At 55.8% G+C, this 24,864-nt stretch overlaps 1 protein-coding gene and 1 long non-coding RNA gene across 3 annotated transcripts; one reads left to right on the top strand and one right to left on the bottom strand.

The window, feature by feature from the left end:
* Nucleotides 1-10,073: 10,073 nt before the first annotated feature.
* On the bottom strand, nucleotides 10,074-22,659 carry BCAT2 (branched chain amino acid transaminase 2). 2 transcript variants are annotated; one of them, XM_070402371.1, is made up of 11 exons: nucleotides 22,554-22,659; nucleotides 18,369-18,443; nucleotides 17,841-18,044; nucleotides 14,844-14,954; nucleotides 14,639-14,758; nucleotides 14,351-14,514; nucleotides 11,813-11,955; nucleotides 11,585-11,670; nucleotides 11,279-11,419; nucleotides 11,128-11,202; nucleotides 10,074-10,498 (listed from the first exon to the last, which is right to left on the bottom strand). In XM_070402371.1, the coding sequence occupies exons 1-11, from the start codon at nucleotides 22,575-22,577 to the stop codon at nucleotides 10,460-10,462; spliced, it is 1,182 nt and encodes a 393-aa protein (XP_070258472.1). In that variant the 5' UTR covers nucleotides 22,578-22,659; the 3' UTR covers nucleotides 10,074-10,459. The 2 variants fall into 2 exon arrangements, with proteins under 2 accessions (XP_070258472.1, XP_070258473.1); XM_070402372.1 differs by lacking the exon at nucleotides 22,554-22,659 and adding an exon at nucleotides 21,797-22,052.
* On the top strand, nucleotides 18,760-24,105 carry LOC139000096 (uncharacterized). Its single transcript, XR_011469525.1, has 3 exons — nucleotides 18,760-18,802; nucleotides 19,320-19,450; nucleotides 21,592-24,105. It is a non-coding gene; the product is annotated as an uncharacterized lncRNA (long non-coding RNA).
* Nucleotides 24,106-24,864: the final 759 nt, after the last annotated feature.

The following is a 24,864-nucleotide window of genomic DNA, read 5'->3' as shown; positions in this document are numbered from 1 at the left end:
TGTTGAGAGCAGTGGTTCTCAACCTTCTGGTCCTTTATGTACAGCTCCTCCTGTTGGGACCCAACCATAAAATTATTTTCGTTGCTACTTCATCACTGTCATGTTGCTACTGTGATGAATCGTCATGTAAATATCTGATATGCAGGATGGTCTTAGGTGACCCCTGTGAAAGGGTCGTTCGACCGCCAAAGGGGTCGCGACCCACAGGTTGAGAACAGCTGGTTTAGAGAGAGAGTGGAAAGGAAGGAGGGAGAGAGAGAGAGAGAGAGAGAGAGAGAAATATTAATGTGAGAGAGACACATTGATTGGTTGCCTCCTACACTTGCCCCCACTGGGGCTGGGGATCGAACCTGCAACCCAGATATGTGCTCTTGACTAGGAATCGAACCTGTGACCTTTCCGTGCATGGCCCGAAGCTCTAACCACAGAGCCACGCTGGCCAGAGCTCAAGATCTTTAAAAAAAAAATTATGATCAAATACACACAGCATAAAATGTGCCATCTTAGCCCTGGCCGGTGTGACTGAGTTGGTTGGAGCATCAGCCGGTACACTGAAAGGTCACGGGTTCGATTCCCAGTCAGGGCACATACTCAGGTCTCGGGTTTGTACCCCTGTGGGGGGCGCGTACAGGAGGCTGCTCAATGTTTCTCTCTCACATCGATGTCTCTCTCTCTCTTCCTAAAATCAATAAAAGCATATCCTCTTGTGAGGATTAAAAATAATATGGTCAGCCCAGCTGGTGTGGCTCAGAGATTGAGAGTCGACCTATGAACCAGGAGGTCACGGATGGTTCAATTCCCAGTCAGGGGCACATGCCCAGGTTGTGGGCTCCATCCCCAGTAGGGGGCGTGCAGGAGGCAGCCGATCGATGATTCTCTCTCATCATTGATGTTTCTATCTCTCCTTCTCCCTTCCTCTCTGAAATCAATAAAAATATGTATTTTTTTTAAAAAGCAGACTTGAAAACACTGCTTAGTTAGTGAGTTAGTTAATCCTCACCCGAGGATATTTTTAAATTGATTTTTAGAAAGAGTGGAAGGGAGTAGGAGAGAGAGCGAAACATCGATGTGAGCGAAACACACTGATTGTTGCCTCCAGCACTTGCCCAGACCACGGCCTGGAATTGAGCCTGCAACCGAGGTACGTGCCCTGGACCTGAATCGAACCGGGGGACCCTTCATTCCGCAGGCCAACGCCCTCTCCCCTGAGCCAAACCGGCGAGGGCCCCCCCTCCTCCTTTTGCAGGTGGGCGCCCAGTTTTCCCAGCACCGTTTGTTGAAAAGCTGACGATGAAATCTCCTCATGTGGGAAGAGCTTCTGTGTATGGACACAACTGTTCACAGCTATTTGTTTTCGGGGTAATGATTAATTCACCTTTAAACCATCAACTTTCCTCTAATCACTCACTGACTCACTCCACGGCTAAAAATAGCCAGCCATGAATTTCACAATTCTAGATTCCCCCAAACACTTGAACATCGATTGTAGGTTTAATCAATGAACTTTTAACAGTCTGGTATCGCAGGCTGCTCTACAGGTGCCTTGCGTGGAGGGATTAGGAAGCACAAATTGCTGGTCGTAAACGCAGTCACGGGGACATGAGGCACTGCGGGCACACGGTCACTCATGTGGTAAGGACTGTGAATGGCGTCAGAGGGGCCGTATCAGGGTGATCACCTCATAGGTTATATAAATGTCTAATAACTATGGCATCTACCTAAAATTAGTATAATCTTGTATGTCAATTGTAATTGGAAGAAAAAAAAACTTGAGCCCTAGCTGGTTTGGCTCAATGCGTAGAGCGTCGGCCTGCGGACCGAAGGGTCCCAGGTTCGATTCCGGCCAAGGGCACATGCCCAGGTTGCGGGCTCGATCCCCAACAGGGGGCATGCAGGAGGCAGCCAATCAATGATTCTCTCTTATCATTGATGTTTCTATCTCTCTCTCCCTCTTCCTTCCTCTCTGAAATCAATAAAGAAATATATTTTTTAAAAAAACAATAGTCCCTTAAAAAAAAAAACTTGAAAAAAATACCAGTACATGGAGAGAAAGTGCCTTGAATAGAAGAAAACCAGTAATATAATCTTTTTTTAAAAAAATATATTTTTATTGATTTCATGTACCCTGACGGAGAATTGAACCGGGACCTCCTGGTTCATAGGTCGACGCTCAACCACTGAGCCACGCTGGTCGGGCCGGTAATATAATCTTGATCATATTTTTATTGATTTTCAGGGAGAGAGAAAGAGCGAAGAGAGAAACATGGACGTGAGAGCACAAACGTCGATGGATCAGCTGCCTCCTGCACACCCCCCACTGGGGATGTGCCCACAACCAAGGTACATGCCCTTGACCGGAATCGAACCTGGGACCCTTCAGTCCGCAGGCCGAGGCTCCATCCACTGAGCCACACCGGTTAGGGCTGTTGTTGTTTTTTGTGTGTGTTCCGCCCCCCTCCCCCAATTAAACAGTCTCATGATCATGTGACTTAGGAAGTTGATTCTGACGATCCTGAGTTATCTCATATCTGTTTTCTCAGTGTCCGATCTTTTTTTTTTTTTCAGCGTCCTATCTTTATAGCAGGGCCTGGAGAACGTGTCCTAAGCGTCATGCTTTTATTGCATGTGTCGGGGTGCCCCTGGGGTTAATAAAACTCCATAGGTTTCCCGTGTACAGTTCTATCCTACGTCACCTGCCCAGAGTCACCTCACTTCCCCAGCCCGGACGGCCAGATCGCTCAGCAGCTGTCTGCTCTGGGGTCTGCGCTGGGGAAAGGGCGATGCTCTAGGGTGCACCCAGGCCGGGGATGGCCCTGCCTGTTCGGGGGAGGCTGCTGCTTTCTCCTCAGCGTGAGGCTCGCCTTCCAACTCTGCGGCCCCCTTTGCTGGCCAACAAGAGGGACAGGGACGGGGAGGCCCTTCAGGAGCCCGGGAGGCAGGCGGTGGGACACCGGGCCTTCTTCCCGCCTCCGTCCAGCCTGCGCCTGGCCAGCAGCCACTGCTCAGCCCTGCGCCCCCTTCGGCAGGGCCACCGTCCCCAGCAACCAGGCCGCCCTGGGAGTCAGCGCTGCCCGAGTCCCACGGGTGAAGGTCTGAGTTCTGCCCTGCGGGCCGGTCCTCCCAGGGCCTGCGGGCCACAGGGGTGTGAGCTGTTCCTGGTGACCGCTGCCTCCACCAGCCCAGGAATCGCCATTGCGCCCTGGCCCCGCGGCTCCGTTGGTTGGGTGTCATCAGGGCACTTACCTAGGTTTCGGGTTAGATCCCTGGTCAGGGCACACAAGGGAGGCAACTGATGGATGTTTCTCTCTCTCTCTCTCTCTCTCTCTCTCTCTCTCTCAAAATCAATAAAAACATATGTTCAGGTGAGGGTTAAAAAAGGAAGAATTGAGCCCTGACCGGTTTGGTTCAGTGGATAGAGCATCGGCCTGCGGACTGAAGGGTCCCAGGTTCGATTCTGGTCAAGGGCATGTACCTTGGTTGCGAGCGCATCCCCAGTGGGGAGTGTGCAGGAGGTGGCTGACCGATGTTTCTCTCTCATCGATGTTTCTGACTCTCTATCCCTCTCCCTTCCTCTCTGTAAAAAATCAATAAAATATATTTTAAAAAATAAAAGATAAACACACTCAAAAGTCTAAAGACATTTTTTAAAGGATCAGAAATGAGAGAAACCAAGGCATTATTGAAAGACCATGCAAAAAAAAAAAAAGACCGTGAAGGTTTTGAAAAGAACAAAATAGAACTTCTAGCAGGAATGAAACACACATGGGAATGAAATCGTCTCTGAAATGACAAAGTCATCAGAAGAATTGAACAGCAGATTAGAAACAGCTGAGGGGAGGGTCCATGAACTGGAAGACAGATCTCAGTGTCTTTCCCAGGAGGCCACCCTGAGAGACTCGCTGAAAAACGGAAGAAGAAATTCCAAGGCAGGAAATAGCATGAAAAGTTGCAATAAACTTCCGGAAGAAAACATAGAGCAGAGGGGAGAGGTAAGCTTCGGGAAGATAATAGCTGAGGCTGGCTGGGTTGGCTCAGTGGATAGAGCATCGGCCTACGGACTAAAAGGTCCCGGGTTCGATTCAGGTCAAGGGCACATGCCCGGGTTGCAGGCTCGATCCCCAGTAGAGGGGGTGGGGGGCATGCAGGAGGCAGCCGATCAATGATTCTCATCATTGATGTTTCTATCTCTCTCTCTCCCTTTCCCTTCCTCTCTGAAATTAATAAATATCCTATATAATAAAAGCATAATATGCAAACCAACCGAACAGCTGAACAGCAGAACGACCATCCGGATGACCATCCAGACATCCATGCTATGGCACCCACTGGTGCCAGGCGGGTCAGGGGCATTCTGGGCGACAATTTGGCAACATCTATAACAGTGTAAATGTATCCTTTGGCCTAGCCATCCTATTTTGTGGGACTTAGTGTATCTATACAGACCCCCATATATTAGGTCTATACACACACACACACACACACACACATATTAGGTATATGTAACTTTATTTATCTCCATATCTATTTATGTATATGTTTTTATGTATTGATCTGAGAGAGAGAGGGAGACATCAGTTTGTTGTTCCGCTTATTGATGCGTTCATTGGTCGATTCCTGTATGTGCCCTGACTCGGGATCGAACCTGCAACCTTGATGTATTGGGATGACACTCTGACCAACTGAGCTACCCAGCCAGGGCTTATCTATATAGATATAAAAAGCTAATATGCAAAGTGTCCCCTTGGGAGTTTGACCGGGAGTTCGATCGCTCACTATGACGTGTGCTGACCACCAGGGGGTGGCACAGAATGAAGGAAGGCCAAGGGACGGCAGCCGGAAGGCCCCGATTGGCCCTGATCGCAAGCCAGGCCTAAGGACGTTACCCGTGCATGGATTTTGTGCACTAGGCCCCTAGTTTGTGTGTATTGAAAACCGTGAATTTATAATGCTATATCCAATTCAAGTCCAACACCTCTAACTTGCTCCCTTCCCATACTTATATCCCCCGCCCTGCTTCTCCGGACGTGAGGAATCTGACGTCCATTTTCCTTAAATTGCTTCTTTGATCAATTCCCCTGTGTGTCCCCCACCCCCTCCTCTGCCCTCTCCCAGGCCCCCCTCACCCAGCGTGGGTTTCCACTCCCCTCTCCCACTTGGGAGCTTCCCTCTGTGCTCAGCTGCCTTGTGAGTGGATGCCCTCCACACCCCTCCACACCCCTCCACACCCCTCTACGGTCCTGACCCCCATTCGGGGCCACTGTCCCACCCCCTCCCCAAGCTGGCCTGAGGACTGTATTGTTCAGGAAGAGAAGGAAGGGGAAGAGGAAGAATGTGTGATCCTATGTCGTGCATTTAAACGTATCAGTGTTCCTGTGTGTTTGTTTGGTTTGGTTTTTTTTTTTTTTTTTGAGCCTCCTGTGGGGGTTTTTTTTAATGGCTTTTGGATTCTGAGTTCAAAAAGCTTCTCTCCACACCCAGGTTGTAAAGGAACTTTCTAGTGTTTACTTCTCACTCTTTTATGGTGTCACATGTTCCACTGAAATCTTTGATCCGTGTGGAGTTCAATCAGCGTCTTATTCCCCCTGCCCCCCCTCCCATTCCTTCCTTCTATTGAGCGGGAATGGTTTATTTTCCTTTGGGGTATTTATTCTCTTTATCAAAGTTACATAGGCACACAGTAAAGTCTCAAAGTGCTACGTGTTCAGTTTAAACTTCCAGATCCTGTCCCTCCGGCCATCGATCCCTGTATGAGATAACCACCGAGGCAAATAAACTCTGAAATACCCGTGGCTTCCACCACCGAGTTTTTTTGTTTTTTGTTTTTTCAATATATTTTATTGATTTTTTACAGAGAGGAAGGGAGAGGGATAGAGAGTTAGAAACATCGATGAGAGAGAAACATCGATCAGCTGCCAGGTACATGCCCTTAACCAGAATCGAACCTGGGACCCTTCAGTTCTCAGGCCGATGCTCTATCCACTGAGCCAAACCGGTTAGGGCCACCATGGAGTTTTATTTCTCCTTCGTGTGAAGTCCAATCGGCAGAGGGGCAGAGGGGCAGGAACCCTGGGGGTGGCAGCTGGACTCCAAGATGAACCCCAACAATCCCCACCTGCTAATCGCCACTTGCTGCCTCGTCCTCTCCCACAGTGCACGCAGCTTGGTCTGTGTGACCCGTAGCATATAGGAGAGGCGATGGGGTAGCGACGGGGTGTTACCTCTTAGAGCAGCGGCTCTCAACCTGTGGGTCACGACCCCTTTGGCGGTCGAACGACCCTTTCACAGGGGTCACCTAAGACCATCCTGCAGATCAGATATTTACATGACGGCTCATCACAGTAGCAACATGACAGCGATGAAGTAGCAACGAAAATAATTTTATGGTTGGGTCACCGCATGGGGAACTGTATTTAAAGGGCCAGAAGGTTGAGAACCACTGTCTTAGAGTAAGTTATAAAGGCTATGGCTGGCCCTAGCTGGTTTGGCTCAATGGATAGAGCGTCGGCCTGCGGATGGAGGAGTCCCAGGTTCGATTCCAGTCAAGGGCACATGCCCGGGTTATGGGCTCGGTCCCCAGTCGGGGGCGAGCAGGAGGTAGCCGATCAATGATTCTCATCCTTGGTGTTTCTATCTCTCCTCCCTTCCCTCTCTGAAATCAATAAAAATATATATTTTTTAAAAGACTATGGCTGCCTCTCTCTCTCTCTCTCTCTCTCTCTCTCTCTCTCTCTCTCTCTCTCTCTCTCATCACTTGCTATGGGAGAGACTAGCTACTGTGTCATGACGATGCCCAAACCGCCTATGGGGAGGCCTCCAGCCAGGTGAGTGAAGCCAGGTGAGTGAACTTGGAAAGAAACCCTTTAGCCCAGTGGTTCTCAACCTTGGCTGCACATGAGAATCACCTGGGAATCTTTTTAAAATCCCGATTTCTGGGCCTCATCCTCCGGAAATTCTGTTTCTTTGTTACTCATGTTGTGGCCCCACCCCATCACAAAGAAACAGAATTTCCGGAGGACGAGGCCCAGAAATCAGGATTTTAAAAAGATTCCCAGGTGATTCTCATGTGCAGCCAAGGTTGAGAACCACTGCCTTAGACCGTTGAGTCTCCAGGTGTTTGCGGTCCTGGTTACGCTTGCCTGAGCCTCCTGAGGAAGCCGGAGGCAGAACCACCTGGCGAAGCCGCTCTGGATCCAGACCCGCAGGAACCATGGGCGACAGTACATGTTTGTCATGGGAAGCTGTGAGGACCTGGGGGGTGACTTGTTACGCGGCGGTCGATAACTAATACGCTGGCAGCCACGTCCCATGAGCAGGTGGAGAAGGGAGAATGAGACACCACTGGGGTGGGGGTTGGCTCCCGGAGTGGTGCCTGGAAACAGGCCAGTTCCTTCTGCTCCTGTCTCAGTCACACCCACTTCCAGTGTCTGGGGTTGTTGGCAGCCCCGAGGGTCCAGAGCTCCCAGGGCCAGCTGGTCCCGGACCGTGTCCCAGGCACAACCGTCCTATTTAATCCCCCCAATGAGCCTATGAGTGAGGTGCTGTTAATATCTCCATTTTACAGACCGGGAAACTGAGGCCCAGAGAGGGAGTCACTTTGCTCAAATCCACACAGCTACACAACAGAGGAGGTAGGGCCTTCTCAGCTAGATGATTTGCAAATATATTATTTTCTTCTTTAAGAAGTCCCTGGAATAGTTCTTGTCATACTGGTTTGGTGGCAATGAACCCCTTTAGCTTTCTCTTTTCTGAAAGCCTAATTTAATCGTGTTTTTCTTTTTTTTAAAATATATTTTATTGATTTTACAGAGAGGAAGGGAGAGGGATAGAGAGTTAGAAACATTGATGAGAGAGAAACATCCATCAGCTGCCTCTTGCACACCCCCTACTGGGGATCAAACTCTAAATCAAGTTACATGCCCTTGACCAGAATCAAACCCAGGACCCTTCAGTTTACCGGCCGATGCTCTATCCACGGAGCCAAACCCGTCAGGGCCTCAATTTAATCTTTTCTTTTAAATATGTTTTTATTTATTTCAGAGAGGAAGGGAGAAAGAAACATCAATGAGAGGGAATTATTGATTGGCTGCCTCCCGCGTGCCCCCTACTGGGGACTGAGCCCGCAACCCAGGCATGTGCCCTTGACCTGAATCAAACCTGGGACCCTTCAGTCCATGTGCCCTTGACCTGAATCGAACCTGGGACCCTTCAGTCCACAGGACAACATCCACTGAGCCAAACCGGCTAGGGTTCAATTTAATCTTATTGTTGTTTTTTCTTATAACAAGGAAGTTAAGTATGTAACTTAAGTATGTAAGTGAATACTTTTTATCACCACTATTTTTATATGATACTAGGTGTTCCTGAATAGAACAGAATTGATTTTATTAATATTCTTGGGATCTGGAAAGCAACCAAATTTGTTGCTCTGTTTAAAAGAAAGAAAAAAGTTTTTTAAAAAAACGCCCTAAATATAGCTTAAAGTTCACTCTGGGAGGAAATAAAGGGAAATGCCCTTCAAATATTTAGAAACTGTAATTAAAAGTCAATGTATTAGGCCTTAAAAAATAAAAATACAAAAAAAAATTCTTGGTCATTCATTAACTTAGAATTGGCACTTAGCATTCACAATTAGACTAATCTGATTGTTTGGGGACTCATTATGGATAAGTTTTTGGTGTTGTTTTTGTTTTTTAGAAACCAATAAAAATGTTCACATCTAAATGCAATATTGTTGAACTTGATTAGCAAAATTAAAACATTTAGATTCAGAAAATCAAATTTGCAAAGTGGCTTCAGTACATGAACCCAAATATATTTTTGTGAATTTTTCAGAATCCTGATTACTAAATTAAATGGAAATTCACATGTTGGTTCTTGCCATTTAGTGCACAGCTATTATTTCAAATGAAGAACATCCTGAAGCATGAATCTGGCTTGAAATATGTTGAAGAAAGTCAATTTTCTCAATCCATGAAGTCCCCTAAGGATTGAATAATTAAATGCATCCAATCTTTACAGATATCCATCTTCGCACACAACTGAACAACTTTTTGGAGAAAGCTAAACAATGACAAGGCAAACTCAGTTGTCAAAATTAAGAGCAATTTGCCCTAACTGATTTGGCTCAGTGGATAGAGCGTCGGCCTGAGGACTGAAGGGTCCCGGGTTCGATTCCGGTCAAGGGCATCTACCTTGGTTGCGGACACATCCCCAGTGGGGGGTGTGCCGGAGGCGGCTGATCGATGTTTCTCTCTCATCGATGTTTCTGACTCTCTATCCCTCTCCCTTCCTCTCTGTAAAAAAAATCAATAAAAAAATATGTATATATAAAAAAATAAGAGCAATTTTAAGCGCTTTCTACACTCCCCGCCTGGTCCCAAGCACTTTACATGTAAATCATTTTACCCTGTTTGGCCTTGGTGGGTGGGCCCTGTTTTCTTTATTTTAAAAACGAGAAAACGGAGGCTCAGAGCCTCGAACGCACTTCCCCAGGGTCAGTTATAGGCAGTGATGGCGAACCTTTTGAGCTCGGCGTGTCAGCATTTGGAAAAACCCTAACTTAACTCTGGTGCGGTGTCACATATAGAACTTTTTGGATCTTTGCAACCACAGTAAAACAAAGACTTATATTTTTGATATTTATTTTATATATTTCAATGCCATTTAAAAAAGAAAAATCTACCAAAAAAAAAATGAGTTCGCGTGTCTCCTCTGACACGCGTGTCATAGGTTCGCCATACTGCCCTAGTGATGAGTTGCTTTCTAACTAGGCAATGTAAGAGGGTTCCCTGACATGTGACTGTGTGCACCCCCACATTCTCTTCTGCACCCTAAGTGTGGCCCCGTGACTGCATGCGCAGCGGGGCTGTCCCCACGATGGGGACATGGGGTGGCGGGGCGGGGGGAGGCGCAGGTGGGGGGGGGGGGCGGATAGAAGCTAAGCTCAGTTTGTGATGAAGGAAGAATTTCCCACATCAGAGAAACCGGGGCTTTGGGGGCTCGGATGGAAACTGAACCCCGGTAAGGACCCTGGCGCCCCTGAGTGGTGACATCACTGCAGATGACAGCCGAGGTCGTGTATTTGGCATTTTTATTTCAAAATTCCAGCAAGAAGAAGAAGAAGAAGAAGAAGAAATCAACGGCAGCACTAGGGAGATCGGCCTGAGAACGGAGAGGTGCGGCGCCGGGGCCAGGGCGCGTCCCGGACCCTCGGCGCGGAGCGGCGGGGAACCGAGTCCCCAGGCCTGAGAGCGAGCGGGCGAGGCGCCTGGCCCGGCCCGTATGGCTTTGGGAGCGTCGCGGCCACGAGGGGGCGCCCGAGACCCAGGCGTCCCGGCCCGGCCTGCGGTTTCTATTGCACTTGAGGTTGAGTCATTGGTAGGGAGGTGAGGATCCGGCGGGGCTCGATGCTGCAGGCCGGTGGGTCCGGGTCCGAGGGGCGGACGGGCCGTCTGCAGCGTCACACCCGGAGCGCCCACTCGTGGGCCTTCGCTCCGTACTGCGGGCAGCAGAGGCAGAGCGTGAGGGGGAGCGGCCCCCGACGCTCCTAGGAAATGCCAGCAAGTGGGGGTGCGGGGGGGGGGGGGGGGCAATCATTGCAAAGGTGCGCAGAGGCTCAGGGACAGGTAGTTCTGCAGAGGAGCCACTGTCAGGCCCCGAGGACCGGGGGGAAGGCCCGGGTATTGCAGCTCTAGGTCCCGGGAAAGGGGGCTCTGGGTGGGCCGCGTGCCAGCTGCGCCCAGAGGTTCGCAGGGAAGATCCCGCGGCCCAGCGAGCGGAAATGCTCCCGGGGGGTGACGAGAGGCAACAGTCCCGGCCACCGCGGGCCCAGAGGCTTGTGGGCGAGAGTCCTCAGGCCAAAGGGACAGCCCGGGGCTCCGGGTGCATCCGGGGGGAGTGGACTTCGCGGCTCGAGGTCCCAGAGGCTCGTGGGAAGGGGATGCCCCCACAGGAAGGACACCCGGGGCCGCAGAGGCTCAGGGAGAGGGTCGCCGAGCCCAGGAGGTGTCCTAGGCCACGGGCTGCAGGGCCCCAGGCCAGCGGGAGGGCCCCTTCACCTCCTGGGACTTGGGGGAGGGCGGGCCCCTGGGCGGGAACCTCTGGGGAACCAGCCACCGGCCCCCTCACCTGGATGGCCTTCAGCTCCTTCTGGAAGCGGAGGATCAGCTCGGGCCCGTGGTCCATGGTGGGAATGTGGAGGTCCTGGAAAGACAGCGCCGTGAGGACGCAGGGCGCTCCCCCACCCCCCGCTCTCCCGCCTCGGGGGCAGACACCTCACCTGGCCTTGGTACAGGACTCGATGCACAGGGCACACCTGGCAAGCGGTGCCCGAGCCGAAGACTTCCCGGACCCGCCCCTCCTCCAGCGCCCGCAGGAGCTCCTTCATGGTGATCTTCCTCTCCACCACGCGGAACTCACCCTGCAGGCCCGAGGCGGTGCCGTGAGCAGAAAGGCCTGCCGCTCCCGCCCTAAGGATGGGGGGAAAGACGGAGGCCCAAGGGGGGGAGACAGACACCCGAGGACCAGAGGAGGGGGACAGAGACAAGCCAGTGCGCCCCCCCCCCCAATGCCCCGCCCGCCTCACCCAGGAGTGAGCCAGGTCCAGCAGGCTCTGCCTCACGACTCCCGGCAGGATGATACCCTCCAGCGGCGGGGTCACCAGCTCCAGCACTGGGTCAGGGGCAAGGATGGGGTGTCACCTCACGCCCTCAGGCCCCTCCGTGGCCACCCACCCCAACCCCCGAGACCCGCCCTCTGCTAGGACTGTGCCACCCCCTCCAGCAGGGCTCCCGGGGGTGGCGGGTGGGCTCACCCCCGTCCTCGTGGGTCCAGTAGACGAAGATGTTCATGGTGCCCACCTCGGTGAGCTGGTGGTCGGGCCCGTACAGCCAGAGGACCTGCTCGCAGCCCTTCTTTTTCGCCTCCTGCTGCACAAACACTGTGGGCCCGTAGTTCCTGGGGGAGGACAGCGTGATCGCCGTGGGCAAGGGACCCAGCGTGGCCCCACCGCTGCGGGTCTTCCCACACCGGGACCCACCCTGCTGTCCCCGGCTCACAGCCCGCCCCTGGCTCCCCACGACGGCTGCTTGGGGCCAAGGCTCTAAGTCAGTGGTTCTCAACCTTCTGGCCCTTTCAATACAGCTCGTCATGTGGTGACCCAACCATAAAACTATTTCCGTTGCTACTTCATCACTGTCATGTTGCTACTGCGATGAGTCGTCATGTAAATATCTGAAATGCAGGAGGGTCTCAGGCGACCCCTGTGAAAGGGTCGTTCAACCGCCAAAGGGGTCTCGACCCACAGGCTGAGAACCGCTGCTCTAAGTAGTCTGTCCTCCCTTCTCCAGGCTACGAGTGCATCCCGTTTCCTTTTTGTTTTTTCTCTTTTTTAAAAAAAAATATTTTTTTATTGATTTCAGAGAGGAAGTCAGGGGGAGAGAGAGAGAGAAACATCAACGATGAGAGCGAATCATTGACCGGCTGCCTCCTGTACGCACCGGACGCAGGATCCAGCCCACAGCCCGGGCCTGTGCCCTGACCGGGAATCGAACCGTGAACTCCTGGCTCATAGGTCGATGCTCAACTGCTGAGCCACGCCGGCCAGGCCCTGTTTCCTTTCCTGGGATCACCTTCCTCATCCAACGGCCCAGTGTCCTTCAAAACCCCACGACGGCACCTGCTCTCGGGGCGTTTCTGAACCTCCAGGCCGGGTTGCAGGCCTCCTCTGCACGTCCCCCAATAAACCGGGCTCCTCAGCGATTTCCCACGTCACTTCGTCTTAACACGGTCTCTCACCCAAAGCCCGCCTCACCCATCACCTGCTCGAAGGCCTCCCAGGCTCCCCATCACGGGGACAAGGTCACATGCCCGGGTTGTGGGCTTGGTCCCCAGTGCGGGGCAGGCGGGGGCAGGAGGCAGCCGATCAATGCTGATGTTTCTCTCTCTCCCTCTCCTTTCTTCGCTCTAAAATCGGTAAAAACATATTTTTTTAATATATTTTATTGAGCCCTGACTGGTTTGGCTCAGTGGATAGAGCATCGGGCTGCGGACTGAAGGGTCCTGGGTTCGATTCCGGCCAGGGGCATGTACCTTGGTTGTGGGCACATCCCCAGTGGGGGGTGTGCAGGAGGCAGCTGATCGAGGTTTCTCTCTCTTTGATGTTTCTAATTCTCTATCCCTCTTCCTTCCACTCTGTAAAAAAATCAATAAAATATATATTTAATATATATATATATTTTATTGATTTTTCACAGAGTGGAAGGGAGAGGTATAGAAAGTTAGAAACATCAATGAGAGAGGAACATCGATCAGCTGCCTCCTGCACACCCCCCACTGGGGATGTGCCCACAACCAAGGTACATGCCCCTGGCCGGAATCGAACCCGGGACCCTTCAGTCTGCAGGCCGACGCTCTGTCCACTGAGCCAAACCGGTTAGGGCTAAAAACATATTTTTAAAAAGAAGAAAAAAAGATCCCAGCGGCTCAGCCTGGTGACCAGGCCTGGCCTGCTCTGCACCAGATTTACTTCCTCCCCGACAATTCCTCCGCCCTGCCCCGAGCACGTGGGCCCAGATGAGCAGCTGTTCACCAGGGTCCGCACCCGGGACCATCGCCTTCCCACCCTCGGACTCCCTGAGGGTCACCACCTCCTCTGTGAAGACGGGCAATGCCCCTCTCACCCCACCAGGGCACACGCGGCCCTGGACGGGGGCTCCCACAGCTTCTGCGCCCCCAGCTTCACCGGGCACAGGGCCTGGCCCCAGCCGGTCTCAGAAGATGTGTGTTTGGAAGGATCCGAGCGAACCCCCAGCTGCAACCACACTCGCTGTCCCAACACCCCCGGACCCCATCCTCCGCCTCCATCATCCCCTCCCTGCCGTCCCCAACCAAGGCCCTGGTGACAGTCGGACACAGGCAGCCCCCACACAGGTGATGGGCGCTGCGGCCCAGGGGCCTGGGGAGCTTGGGGGGGTAGGGGGGTGAGCCTGGGTGCTCAGGGGAGGCCACTGGGGGTGAGACCAATGGACTAAGTGTAAACTTTATTGCTGGGGGCTTCCCAAGGGCCAATCCTGGCTTCCTCACTGACCCCCCCCCCCACACACACACACCGCCCTCACCACCGGTGCCAATGACGTCACATCTCCATGTATGGGCAGAGCTGTCCCCAACCATGTGAACCAGGACGGGGAGGGCAATGGACATCCAAGGACACCCCCAAAGCATGGGCGCTACACCCTGAGACTCTGACTCCCAGTGGACCAGAGGTCCAGGAGCAGGGCGGGGCGCGGGGGGGTGAGGGGGTGGAGAGAAGTGGGGAGCAGCCTGGGGGGGCAGGGGCGGGACTACTTACCCGCCCAGCTTGCAGTCCCCGACCCCACCCATCCAGGCGCGGATGAATCCCGGGTCGGCCAGGAGGGACACCGGCTTCATGGCGTCCCCGGGGAAGTAGGAGCCCACGGGGCAGAGGATGACGTACAGGAGGGCTCGGCTGGCGCTGGAGACACCCAGCGAGGGCTGCGGGGGGGCACAGGGGGCACCAGGACCCCGGGAGTCAGGCCTGCAGCCCCTCCCCTGCCCCAGGGGTCCGGGTTCCCAGCCCCCCGCACCCCCGCACCCCCAGCACGGGGCGCGCGCCCACCTCGTTCCCCAGGAGCACGGGCCGGATGTAGAGGCTGGCGCCCGCGCTCTCAGGGACCCAGTCCTTGTCCACGTCCACGAGGCGGCGGATGCACTCGAGCAGCTCGGCCTTGTCGAAACTCTGCGCGGGATTCCCACGGTCAGGGCCCGCGTGGCCCCCCCGCCCCGCGCCCTCCCAGCCCTCCCCGCCCCGGGCCCGGCCTCACCGGCAGGCAGAGGCGCAGGGCCGAGCGCAGCATGCGGTCCATGTTGAGCCACGGCCGGAAGAGGCGCACCTGCCGGTCGCCGCCCTTGAACGCCTTCATGCCCTCGAAGAGCTGGGGGGACAGGGGTGCGGCTCAGAGACAAATACACCAGCGAACGGTGGGGGGGTCGGGGGGGGGTACGGGGGGGCGGCAGAGACAGGGCGGGGGAGAGGCGGCCGCTGAGCGCACCCAGGAGGCAACAGAGACCCGGAGGGATGAGACACAGAGACGCCGGAGAAAGCAAAAGGGAGACCAGCCCTGGCCGGTGTGGCTCAGTGGATAGAGCGCCGGCCTGCGGACTGAAGGGTCCCGGGTTCGATTCCGGCCAAGGGCACGTGCCTGGATTGTGGGCTCCATCCCCAGTGCGGGGCCGTGCAGGAGGCGGCTGATCAATGATTCTCTCTCATCATGGATGTTTCTATCTGTCTCTCCCTTCCTCTCTGAAATCAATAAAAATATATTTTAAAAAGAAAGACCAGAGGCAGAGGTGCAGCGGTGGAGCTGCTTAAGCCGTCTCCATGTTCCTGGTAGATCTGATGCTCGTGTGGGAGTTACGTTTTTATTTTTAAAAATATTTGTGTTGAGCCGTAGCCGGTTTGGCTCAGTGGACAGAGCGTCGGCCTGCTGACTGAATGGTCCCGGGTTCCATTCCGGTCAAGGGCATGTACCTGGGTTGCAGGCACATCCCCACTGGGGACGTGCAGAAGGCAGCTGATCCATGATTCTCTCTCATCATTGATGTTTCTTATCTCTCTTTCCCTCTCCCTTCCTCTCTGAAATCAATGAAGATATAGTAAAAAAATAAATATATATATAAATAAATAAAAACACTCCAAATAAAATTTAAAAATTTTAAGTAAGGGGGGAAGGATAAGGACAGAAAGCAGATGTTATATGTATTATTCTGGGTGTGTATTATTATAACAACAACAATAATAATAAAACAATACAAGTGGTCCATTTGTTATTCCACACAGGCCCAGTGTGAAGACGACACAGGAAAGAGGTTTTCCCAGGCCCTGGGCTCCTCACATACTTTAAACGAGAGGGATCACAGAAAGCCTATGTTTTGGTCCTGGCCGGTGTGGCTCAGTGGGTTGGGCATCGTGCAATGAAAGGTCGCTGGTTCTATTCCCGGTCAGGGCACGTGCCCGGGTTTCAGGCTTGATCCCTGGCAGGGGGCGTGCAGAAGGCAGCCCATGGATGCTTCATTCTCACATCAGTGTTTTTCTCTCTCTCCCCTCTCCCTTCCTCTCTCTCTAAAAATCGATTAAAAATCTTAAAAACAAACAAACAAACACGTTTTGTGTGCCAGGGCCTCCAAACCCTTCCATCGGCACTCCCTCAGCTGCCGGAGTGAGTGCTGGGTCCCCGGCCGGTAGACAGAGAGGTAAATAGATGGTGGTTTCCAGAAAGCACCTCCCTGTGGTCACAATCCCCCCCGTCCAGCCTTAGCTCCTAACTGCCACCAACGGCGTGCCTCCTCTGCACAGAGTTGGCTGGTTCTAGTCAAACGTGCAGAGGGGAGGGGAGTGGGGGAGAAGCCCTCAAAATTCTTTTTTTTCTTTAAGAGCATTTCTTTTTTTTTAATAAAGTATTCTTTTTTAAATTTTTAATACATTTTTATTGATTTTAGAGAGGGAGAGGGATAGAGAGATAGAAACATCAATGATGAGAATCATCGATCGGCTGCCTCCTGCACGCCCCCTACTGGGGATCGAGCCCGCAACCCAGGCATGTGCCCTTGGCCGGAATCGAACCTGGGACCCTTCAGTCTGTAGGCCGACGCTCTATCCACTGAGCCAAACCGGCCAGGGCAGCCCTCAAAATTCTTAAAAGCATGCCTCATGCCACAGAACCATCTCCAAAGGAACAGAAATTACTCAAACTACAGACCAGCTACTAGAGCTGTAATATGTCCATTCAAGTCCCCTCACAGCTAAAGTCTATGCAGGAAGGCCGTACGCTCAGCCAGAGCTTTAAGTCGCAAGCCAAAGGCCCTGGCTCTCTCCTCACCGGCCCTGCAGAGCCGATCCGCCTCCTGAGTCCCCATATGCTCACTGTCCACGGACCTCCTGGTCCCCCAGCCAAACCGCTGGGCGCCTTCCTCAGCCCTCCCCTCTCCCCTCGTCCAGCCCACAATCCCTCAGGTCCCTCCTGTCCAGGGCCCAGCTCCAGCCCCAGCCCCAGCGCGGGCCTCCTCACCTCCCTATCTTCTCCCACCTGGGCCTTTGCCCCAGCCTGGCCTCCGGGCCTCCAGTCTCCCGCTCCAGCCCCTCAGCCTCTCTGTGGCCATCATGGCCTCCTCGGCCTGGGCCACCGCACTCCCGTCCCACAATTCCCCCAAACATGCCGGGCTCTTCTTTGCACCATGTCTCCCTCTATGACCCCACTTTCTTTCAAGTTAGAGGTGGAACTGGGTCCCTCCTCTGGCTTCCCACAGTGCCTTGGCCGCCTCCATCAGGGCTCAGGTCGCACTAGCTCGTAACCAAATCGTGGGACTTTTTTTTTTTTTTTTTTAGTCCTCACTTGAGGATAATATTCCATTGATTTTTTAGCAAGAGTGGAAGGGAGGGGGAGAGACACAGAGAGAGAAACATCAGTGTGAGAGAGACACATTGATGGGTTGCCTCTCACATGTGCCCGACTGGGGCCGGGGATCGAGCCTGCAACTGAGGTTCGTGCCCTTGACCGGAATCGAACCCACCCATGCTCTATCCACTGAGCCAAACTGGCAAATGGTGGGGTTTTCAAGGGAAGGAACTGGATCTGCTCATCTTGGGGAACCTCAGCATCAGCCAGCACAGGGCCTGGAACATGGGGAGCCTCAGAGAACAGATGATGGAGACACGGAAGGAGGATACAAGAAGCAGACCCAGGGAGGTGGACCCGGCAACAGACACGGCAGGAGGGAAGAGATGAGAGCGCGACGGGGACAGAGGCCGGCGGCCATGCCACCTGCAGCGAGTAGTGGAGAGCGGAGCAGGCCGGGTGCAGCGTGAGGTTCTGGAAGGGCTGGATTCTGGGATGGTTCCAGCCCTTCTCCTCGGTCCATTCCACCATCAGCATGTGGTCGGTGAAGGTCTTCCCGAACACCAGGGTCTCGTTGGGGTCAGGCTTCTTATGAGGCTTCCGTGTCATTTCCAGCTGCAGGTCCGCAGCCTGAGAAAAGAAAGGGGACCTGGGTATCCTGGAATCGGCCACAACCTGCAAACTGGGGGGGGGAACTACAACTCCCATGAACCCCTGGGGCTAAGACCCAAACAGAAGAGGGTCCTGTGGCTCCAGAGGCTTCTGGGACATGTAGTTTCAACTCTTTCCCACAGCCTGGTGGCCGGCAATCAGGCTGCTAGCCCATTGCTGCCCACCTTGACCTTTGAACCCTGGACCTTTTGGAGATTCCCCCAGTCCCACCTTCAGCCCCCTCCTGCCTCAGACCCAGCAGTTCAGGCCCCAGCCCCTCTGCCTTGGGATCCTTCCTTTTACCTTGAAGCTGGAGGAGGCATATCTTCTGGGGCCACCCAGAAGCCAAGGGGCAGTGAGAAGTTTTCGGGCCCAAACCTGTGGATGGGGAGAGAAGAAAGGTGGTGAGGCAGGACAGAGGGGGGGCAGTCCTTCGCTGCCTCCTTCGCTTGGGAGGCCCCCCCGACCTGTTCTTTCCAGGCCCGGGGCTCTCTAACTGGCCGTGTGGCCTGGCCAAGCCTTCCTCTGCCCTGACCAGTGGGTAGCAGGAGGGGCTCCTGAAGGAGGCCAAGTCCCTCCCTGGCCCTACGAGGGCCACCCCTAGAAAGAGCTGAATCAGCTCCCATTCCCTCCTCCGTGCTGGGCAAAGTCAAACGCAGGCACCTCCCACCCCAGGGAACTTTGGCCCCGGGCCCTGAGACCAGTGCAGACAGAAGACGACAAGGGAAAGTACACAGGTAAGCGAGGGCCTCGCCGGGGGACCCAAATCCCGATAAGAGTGGGGGACCTAAGGTCACGCACCCCCAGAACCCAGGATCTACACCCCCACCTCCCTCCGACCCAGGAGTCCAGGCCCCCAGCTCCCTCTTCCTTCAGATCCAGGGCCAGGTCCCCAGCCCCAGGCCCTCAACCCCCTCCTCCTTTGGACCCAGGAGTCCAGGTCCCCAGCTTCCTCCTCCCTCAGACCCAGGAGTCCCAGTCCATATTCGTTCAGGGTATTAGACCCACTGAATTCAGATTATTTGAAGCCCCCAGCCCCATGCTTTGGACACCAGTGATTCCAATTCCCTTCAGATCCCAGGGCCGAGGGGCAGCCATGCGGATCTGGAGGCCACCCCAGTCAGCCATGGACACTGTCCAGATGAACGCTTCCCTGTGGTCCTGCCCGAGGCAGCAGGGAGCGCAGGTCTGGCTGTGCCCAGCAGGGTGGCCTCTGCCCAGTGTCCGTGGGCCTCACAGTGCCTCTTTGTCCAGCCCAGTGGGAAGGCAGCTGGGTCGTGAGGTTCGGGGAGACCACAGCCTCGCCTGCCCCTGCCCCGTGAGCTGGGCGAGCTGACGCCAAGCAGTGAGAAGGGATGTGAATGGCAGCCGCGACTGGTCCGCAGGTGAGTCATGGGCAGAGGGGGCCATGGGGCTTCCATGACGGACGGTCTGGGCCATGAGGTCTGAGGAGTAGCCTGGATAGCGCGGGGCAGCGGCTTCTGGCAGGCTCGGGGTGTTGCTCCCACACGTGGCCGCTAGGTGGCGATGTGTGGCCTGCATAAGTCTGTGTCCTGTTCCGTCCCCCACAGTATGGAGTCTGAACACACAGGACAGAGGCAGCCCTCAGAGGGAGCAGAAATGGAAAAGAATAACAGAGAGTAAGAGAGGGAAGCTCGAGAAGGAGAAAAAGAGCCCTGCCGGGTTTGGCTCAGTGGACAGAGCATGGGCCTGCGGACTGAAAGGTCCCAGGTTCGATTCCGGTCAAGGGCACATGCCTGAGCTGCAGGCGCGATCCTCAGTAGGGGGCGTGCAGGAGGCAGCCAATCAATGGTTCTCTCTCATCATTGATGTTTCTCTCTCTCTCTCCCTCTCCCTTCCTCTCTGAAATCAATAAAAATATTTTTTAAATAAAAAAGGAAAGGAAAGGCCAAAACCGGTTTGGCTCAGTGGATAGAGCGTCGGCCTGCGGACTGAAAGGTCCCGGGTTCGATTCCGGTCAGGGGCATGTACCTGGGTTGCGGGCACATCCCCCGTGGGAGATGTGCAGGAGGCAGCTGGTCGATGTTTCTCTCCCATCAATGTTTCTGGCTACCTATCTCTCTCCCTTCCTCTCTGTAAAAAATCAATAAAATATATTAAAAAAAAAAAAAAAAAGGAAAGGAAAGAAGGAGGAAAAGAGACAGAGGGGAACCAAAATGGAAAAAGAATAATTGAGTAAGAGAAGGAAGAGTGTCGGCCGATGTGGCTCAGAGGTTAAGCGGCAACCTATGCACCAGGAGGTCGGGGTTCGATTCCCGCTCAGGGCACATGCCCGGGGTTACGGCCCGATCCCCAGTAGGGGGCGTGCAGGAGGCAGCTGATCAATGATTCTCACTGATGTTTCTGTCTCCCTCCCCCGTCCTCTCTGAAATAATAAAAATCTATTTTTCTTAAAAAGAGAGGGAGAAATAAAAAATAATAATAAAATAATTTAAAAATTAAGAAAAGAGAGGGAAGAGCAAGAGTGAGAAAAACAGACAGAGAAATAGAAAACACACACTTGAAAGAACAGAAAACAAGACCAAGAGATGCCAAGACAGATTGGAGAGAGAGAGAGAGAGAGAGAGAGAGAGAGAGACACTGAGACAAGAGACAAGAGGGAGAGAGACTCAGGGAAAGTAGGGCCTGAGAAATCAGGAAAAATACTGAGTGGAATACAGAGAGGCCACGACAGAGAGAACGAGGAAAAAGGAAATCCATGAAGCCCAGACTTCAGCAAGGGAGCACACAGTGAAAGGGAGGCCCGAGAGATGAGGAAGGGCTGCGTGCGAGGGACGGGATGATGCCACCACCTGGAGAGACACCATCTCCATGACGCTTAGAGACAGACATCTAGGAGAGAGCGATACACGGGGCAGAAAGACACACCCACCGGGCAGGGAGGTGCGGGCGCAGTGTCCAGAGTCCCTGCCACACTGGGAGAAGCTGCCTTCCCCCTCCCAGGACATTCTCGAGGGGCAGGGGTCGCACCTCTGCTCAGAGAAGGTGCCGCCCCACCCTCTGACACCCCAAGCCATAGGGATCGGGCCTAAAGGAGACTCTCAGGTGGTAGATGGGCATTTGGGACAACAAGTGTGAACGTATGGGGCTGAATTAAGGAATGAGGAAGGGCCCTAACCAGTGTGGCTCAGTGGATAGAGCGTCGGCCTGCGGACTGAAGGGTCCCAGGTTCGATTCCGGCCAAGGGCATGTACCTTGGTTTCGGGCACATCCCCAGGAGGGGGTGTGCAGGAGGCAGCTGATCGATGTTTCTCTCTCATCGATGTTTCTAACTCTTGATCCCTCTCCCTTCTCTGTAAAAAATCAATAAAATATATTTTAAAAAAAAGAAATGAGGACGGTCAGAGGGGAGGGGCAGCGTGCACAGGGCAGGGCTCTGTAACATCATGCAGCCTCCGCCGTGACTCATTATGGCCCGGACTGCCCCCACCACATGGCCCAGGTGAGTCACCACCAGAGCCCCGGGTGGTCTCCGTCCTAGCCCAGCTCTGTCTTTCACACACAGGCCTGCCCCCAGGTCACAGCAGGGCGTCCCCACCGTAGAGCCCAGGACTCCCCCATCCCGGACCAGAACGGGCCTGACAGCCCAAGACTCTGCACAGCCCAGGCCCAGACTGTCCCTGTCGGTCCCACCACGGTCACCAGGGCGCCCCAGCCCTAGCCCAGGCCTGTCTCCACCCGCCACTGAGACTCCCAGGGAGGACACACACCTGCCCTGCCTGCCATCCATCCAGCTGGGCTCAGAGACCGGGTCAGGTGCAGCGTTAGCAGGAAACACTTCTCCAAGGTTATGCTGTAGCTGGCGGGTGGCAATGGTTCCCCCCCGCCCCCCTCCTTCCTAGACTTGTTACTGTTTCCTTTCCCACCGAGCAACCTTGTTCTCCCCAATCACAGGCTTTGCGAAGCGCCGCAGGTTAGCATCTTAGCAAGAGCGGACTATCTCGGTGTTGCCTGCAGTAGCCCGGTCGCTCTGACAAGGCGCCGCTGCCTCGATTTCCAAGCCAGGTGGGGAGCCCAGATAAGGGGTTCCGGGCGGGGGGGGGGGGGGGCCCAGGTGCCCACATCTCTCTTAACCTTTAGTTCCAACAAGACCAGACCTGAGGACGCATTCCGCGCCTTCATCCTACCCCCCTCCCCTACAGATGCCGGGAGCCCCTATCCCGCTACCCTCACCCGCTCGCTAGTCCCTTCTCAATCCCCACCCAGCCCCGCGCCTCTCCCGTGACTGTCCCCCGCTCCTTCCCCGACCCCGGTCCCGGTCTCCAGCCCGCCAATGGAGCCCCCCGATCGCCCCTAAAGCTCCGCATTCCTTTCCAATGGGGCCCCACCCTCCTCCTCGGCGCCTCGCAGCGGCCCCAGGAGCCGGAGGGACGGCGCCCAGCGGGCGGGCTGCCGGCGAGAGGTCCTCCGGGAAGCGCGCCGCCCGCGGGCCCAGCCGGCCCCGAGCGCGGCGCCCCCCGCACCCACCTGCCCCAGCGCGGCTGCCGCCATCGTCGTTGCGGCGGGTAACTGCGCCCGCCCCGCAGAGGACGTCGCGGCCCCGCCCGGCCCACGCCCCCTCCCACCAGGCGCCCATCCTCGCCCGGCGCCCGCGGGGAGCCCGGCCCGCCGCAGCGCGCATGCGCCCCGGGCGCGGGGAGTCGGTCCAAACCCCCCGCCCCGCCCCCCCCGGGGTCGGTTGCAGCCGCAGCCGGGCTGCTCGCGGGCAAAAATGCATTTCGATCGCTCCTGCCGCGGAGCGCGAGTGCGAGGAGCAGCCCGAGGTAAGAGGAGGGAGGCCGGGACCCCCGCGGGGCTCCATCCCTGACTTGGACCCGTGCGCGGTGCTGGTCACGTGGATGAAAAGGGAACCGGCTCCGGGGAGAGGCCTCCGAAGAGGGCGGCGGGCAGGGACGGGGGCGCGGGGGGGCCAGTCCCAAGCCCTGTTTGCATATAGTTTTTCTTTCCAGCGAGAACGTGTGTATTCTTTGTAGCTTCTTAGGAGGTGAAAACGCACGCGGTCCACCGTGCCTCCTTGCAGCCCCTTCACCGGTGGGGCCGGGAGGTTTCCGCTCCCCCAACTTATCAATGAGCCCCTAAGCCTGGGTCCCAGGGCAGGATTTCCTGGTTACGCCCCTTCCTGAGTCTCCCCAACTTCAGGGCCCAGAGGCGGAGGCAGCCCATGGCTCTTGCATCACGGTGCCGCCCAAACCTCCCGGGTCAGAGCGCCCCAACTCCTGCATCCAGGTTAGCGTGACCCCAAACTCCGGCCCTGAGCCTCGATGCCTCCGTGATTCTGCTCTGGGTCCCCCCCCCCCCCCCCCCAATGCTGTGCCCCGGCCCTAACAGCCGGGGACCCCGGCAAATTCCGGGCGTTCCTCCCGCCTCGCCACCGCGCCTGCGGCTGCAGGGGTGTGGTGCCCGCCAGGCTGCCCGGCCCCGCCCCTGCCAATCGGAGCTCGCCGCACACCCCCCTGCAGCAGCCAATCGCCGGCGGCCCTGCAGCTCCACCCCCACCCCCACCTGGGGTGCAACCCCCGCCCGGGCCCCGCGCCCCGCGGGGGCAGCCCGGGGTCAGCCCTCCTACGCCGAGAGGCCGCGAGCCCCAGGTTCCTACCCGCCCGTTTTCTCTCCTCCCGAACCAGGAGCCTCAACCCCCAGCCTCCTCTCCCCGCAGATCTTCCTGCTCCGCGGGGCAGCGAGGTCCAAACCCCTTTCCCCTGAGGGCCTAGAACAAAGGGGAGGCCGCTGGCTCCCCTCCCGCATGATCTCCTAATTAGAACTTAATTTCCTGCCCCCTGCGGACCTCTTAACTGGGGCACCGGTGAAACCGCCCTGCAACTTCTCCCTGAGGCTCCTGCCGCAAGGTCTGCTGGGAGTTGCAGTCCCTGGGGTCCAGGCTGCTCCAGGGCTGGGGTCGGGGGGACGGGGGGACGGTGTGGCAGGACTCAAAAAGGACGGAAAATAAATGCAACGATGCCCCCCTCCTTCTGGCTGCCCGTTGCTTTTGTGGGGGCCTGTGGGGTGTGGATTGGCACGTGGGTGGAGTTGGGGGTGGCACCCCAGAGGCAGCGCGCAGCAACCTGAACGTGGGAGACGGAGTTAGGAGAGGGAGAGTCCTCGGCAGGGAAACCCACGCGCAAATGTGGCAGATCAGGAAGGGATGGCAGGGGCCTCCACGGGGGAGCCCGGCCTGGCCTTGGCACCGGCACCCCGGCGCTGCACCCCGGGTCACCAGATCCGGTGCAGAAGCTGCCTTCAGCCCCCGCCTCTGCCGCCAGGGGCTGGGGAGAGAGGAGGGTGGAAAGGAGGTCATGAGGAGCCCTCACCTGGCGCCCACGCACCGCACCACCTGGCCCTGGCGCCCACGCCCACCTGGGCCATTGCGCCCTCTCAGGCTGTGGCCTCCGGGTCAGGTGTTGGGGCTGCCAGCGCCTCCCACAGTGGGGTCCAGATGTTTCCTGGGGAGACACTGGGGAAGGGAGGAGAGAAGCAGGTGGGTCTGCTGCAGACACTGCTTGTCGGGCTCACTGCATCTTCCCAGCGCCCGCCCCACCCCCCCCCCCCCACCCCCCCGCGAGGCTCTCAATCCACGGGAGCTGCTCACCAGTTGACTCCCACCCAGGGCAAGGCCTTGGTCAAAACTATAAGTGCCCCGGGCAGAAGACAGGGCCCAGGAAAGCTCAATCCAGGGAATAGGAGGCTCCTCCCAACCATGGGGTCCAGCAGGGGCACCCGAGTGGGGCGGTCCCGCCCTCCCTGCAGGCTTCGTGGGCAAGCACCAGGCTGTTTCTTGGGA

Source organism: Myotis yumanensis, unplaced genomic scaffold (genome assembly GCF_028538775.1).
Source record: "Myotis yumanensis isolate MYYU_CA2020_CCGP unplaced genomic scaffold, mMyoYum1.0.hap1 SCAF_23, whole genome shotgun sequence".
Taxonomy (NCBI): Eukaryota; Metazoa; Chordata; class Mammalia; order Chiroptera; family Vespertilionidae; genus Myotis; species Myotis yumanensis.
This window is presented reverse-complemented; position numbering and strand designations above follow the sequence as displayed.

Coding starts and splice junctions, on each gene's coding strand:
- BCAT2 (XM_070402371.1), bottom strand. CDS start 22,577: ATGGCGGCAGCCGCGCTGGGGCAG. Junction 14,759..14,843: donor CCCTGCGCCTCTGCCTGCCG/GTGAGGCCGGGC, acceptor AATCCCGCGCAG/AGTTTCGACAAGGCCGAGCT. Junction 11,671..11,812: donor CTGGACCCACGAGGACGGGG/GTGAGCCCACCC, acceptor CCCCTGACCCAG/TGCTGGAGCTGGTGACCCCG.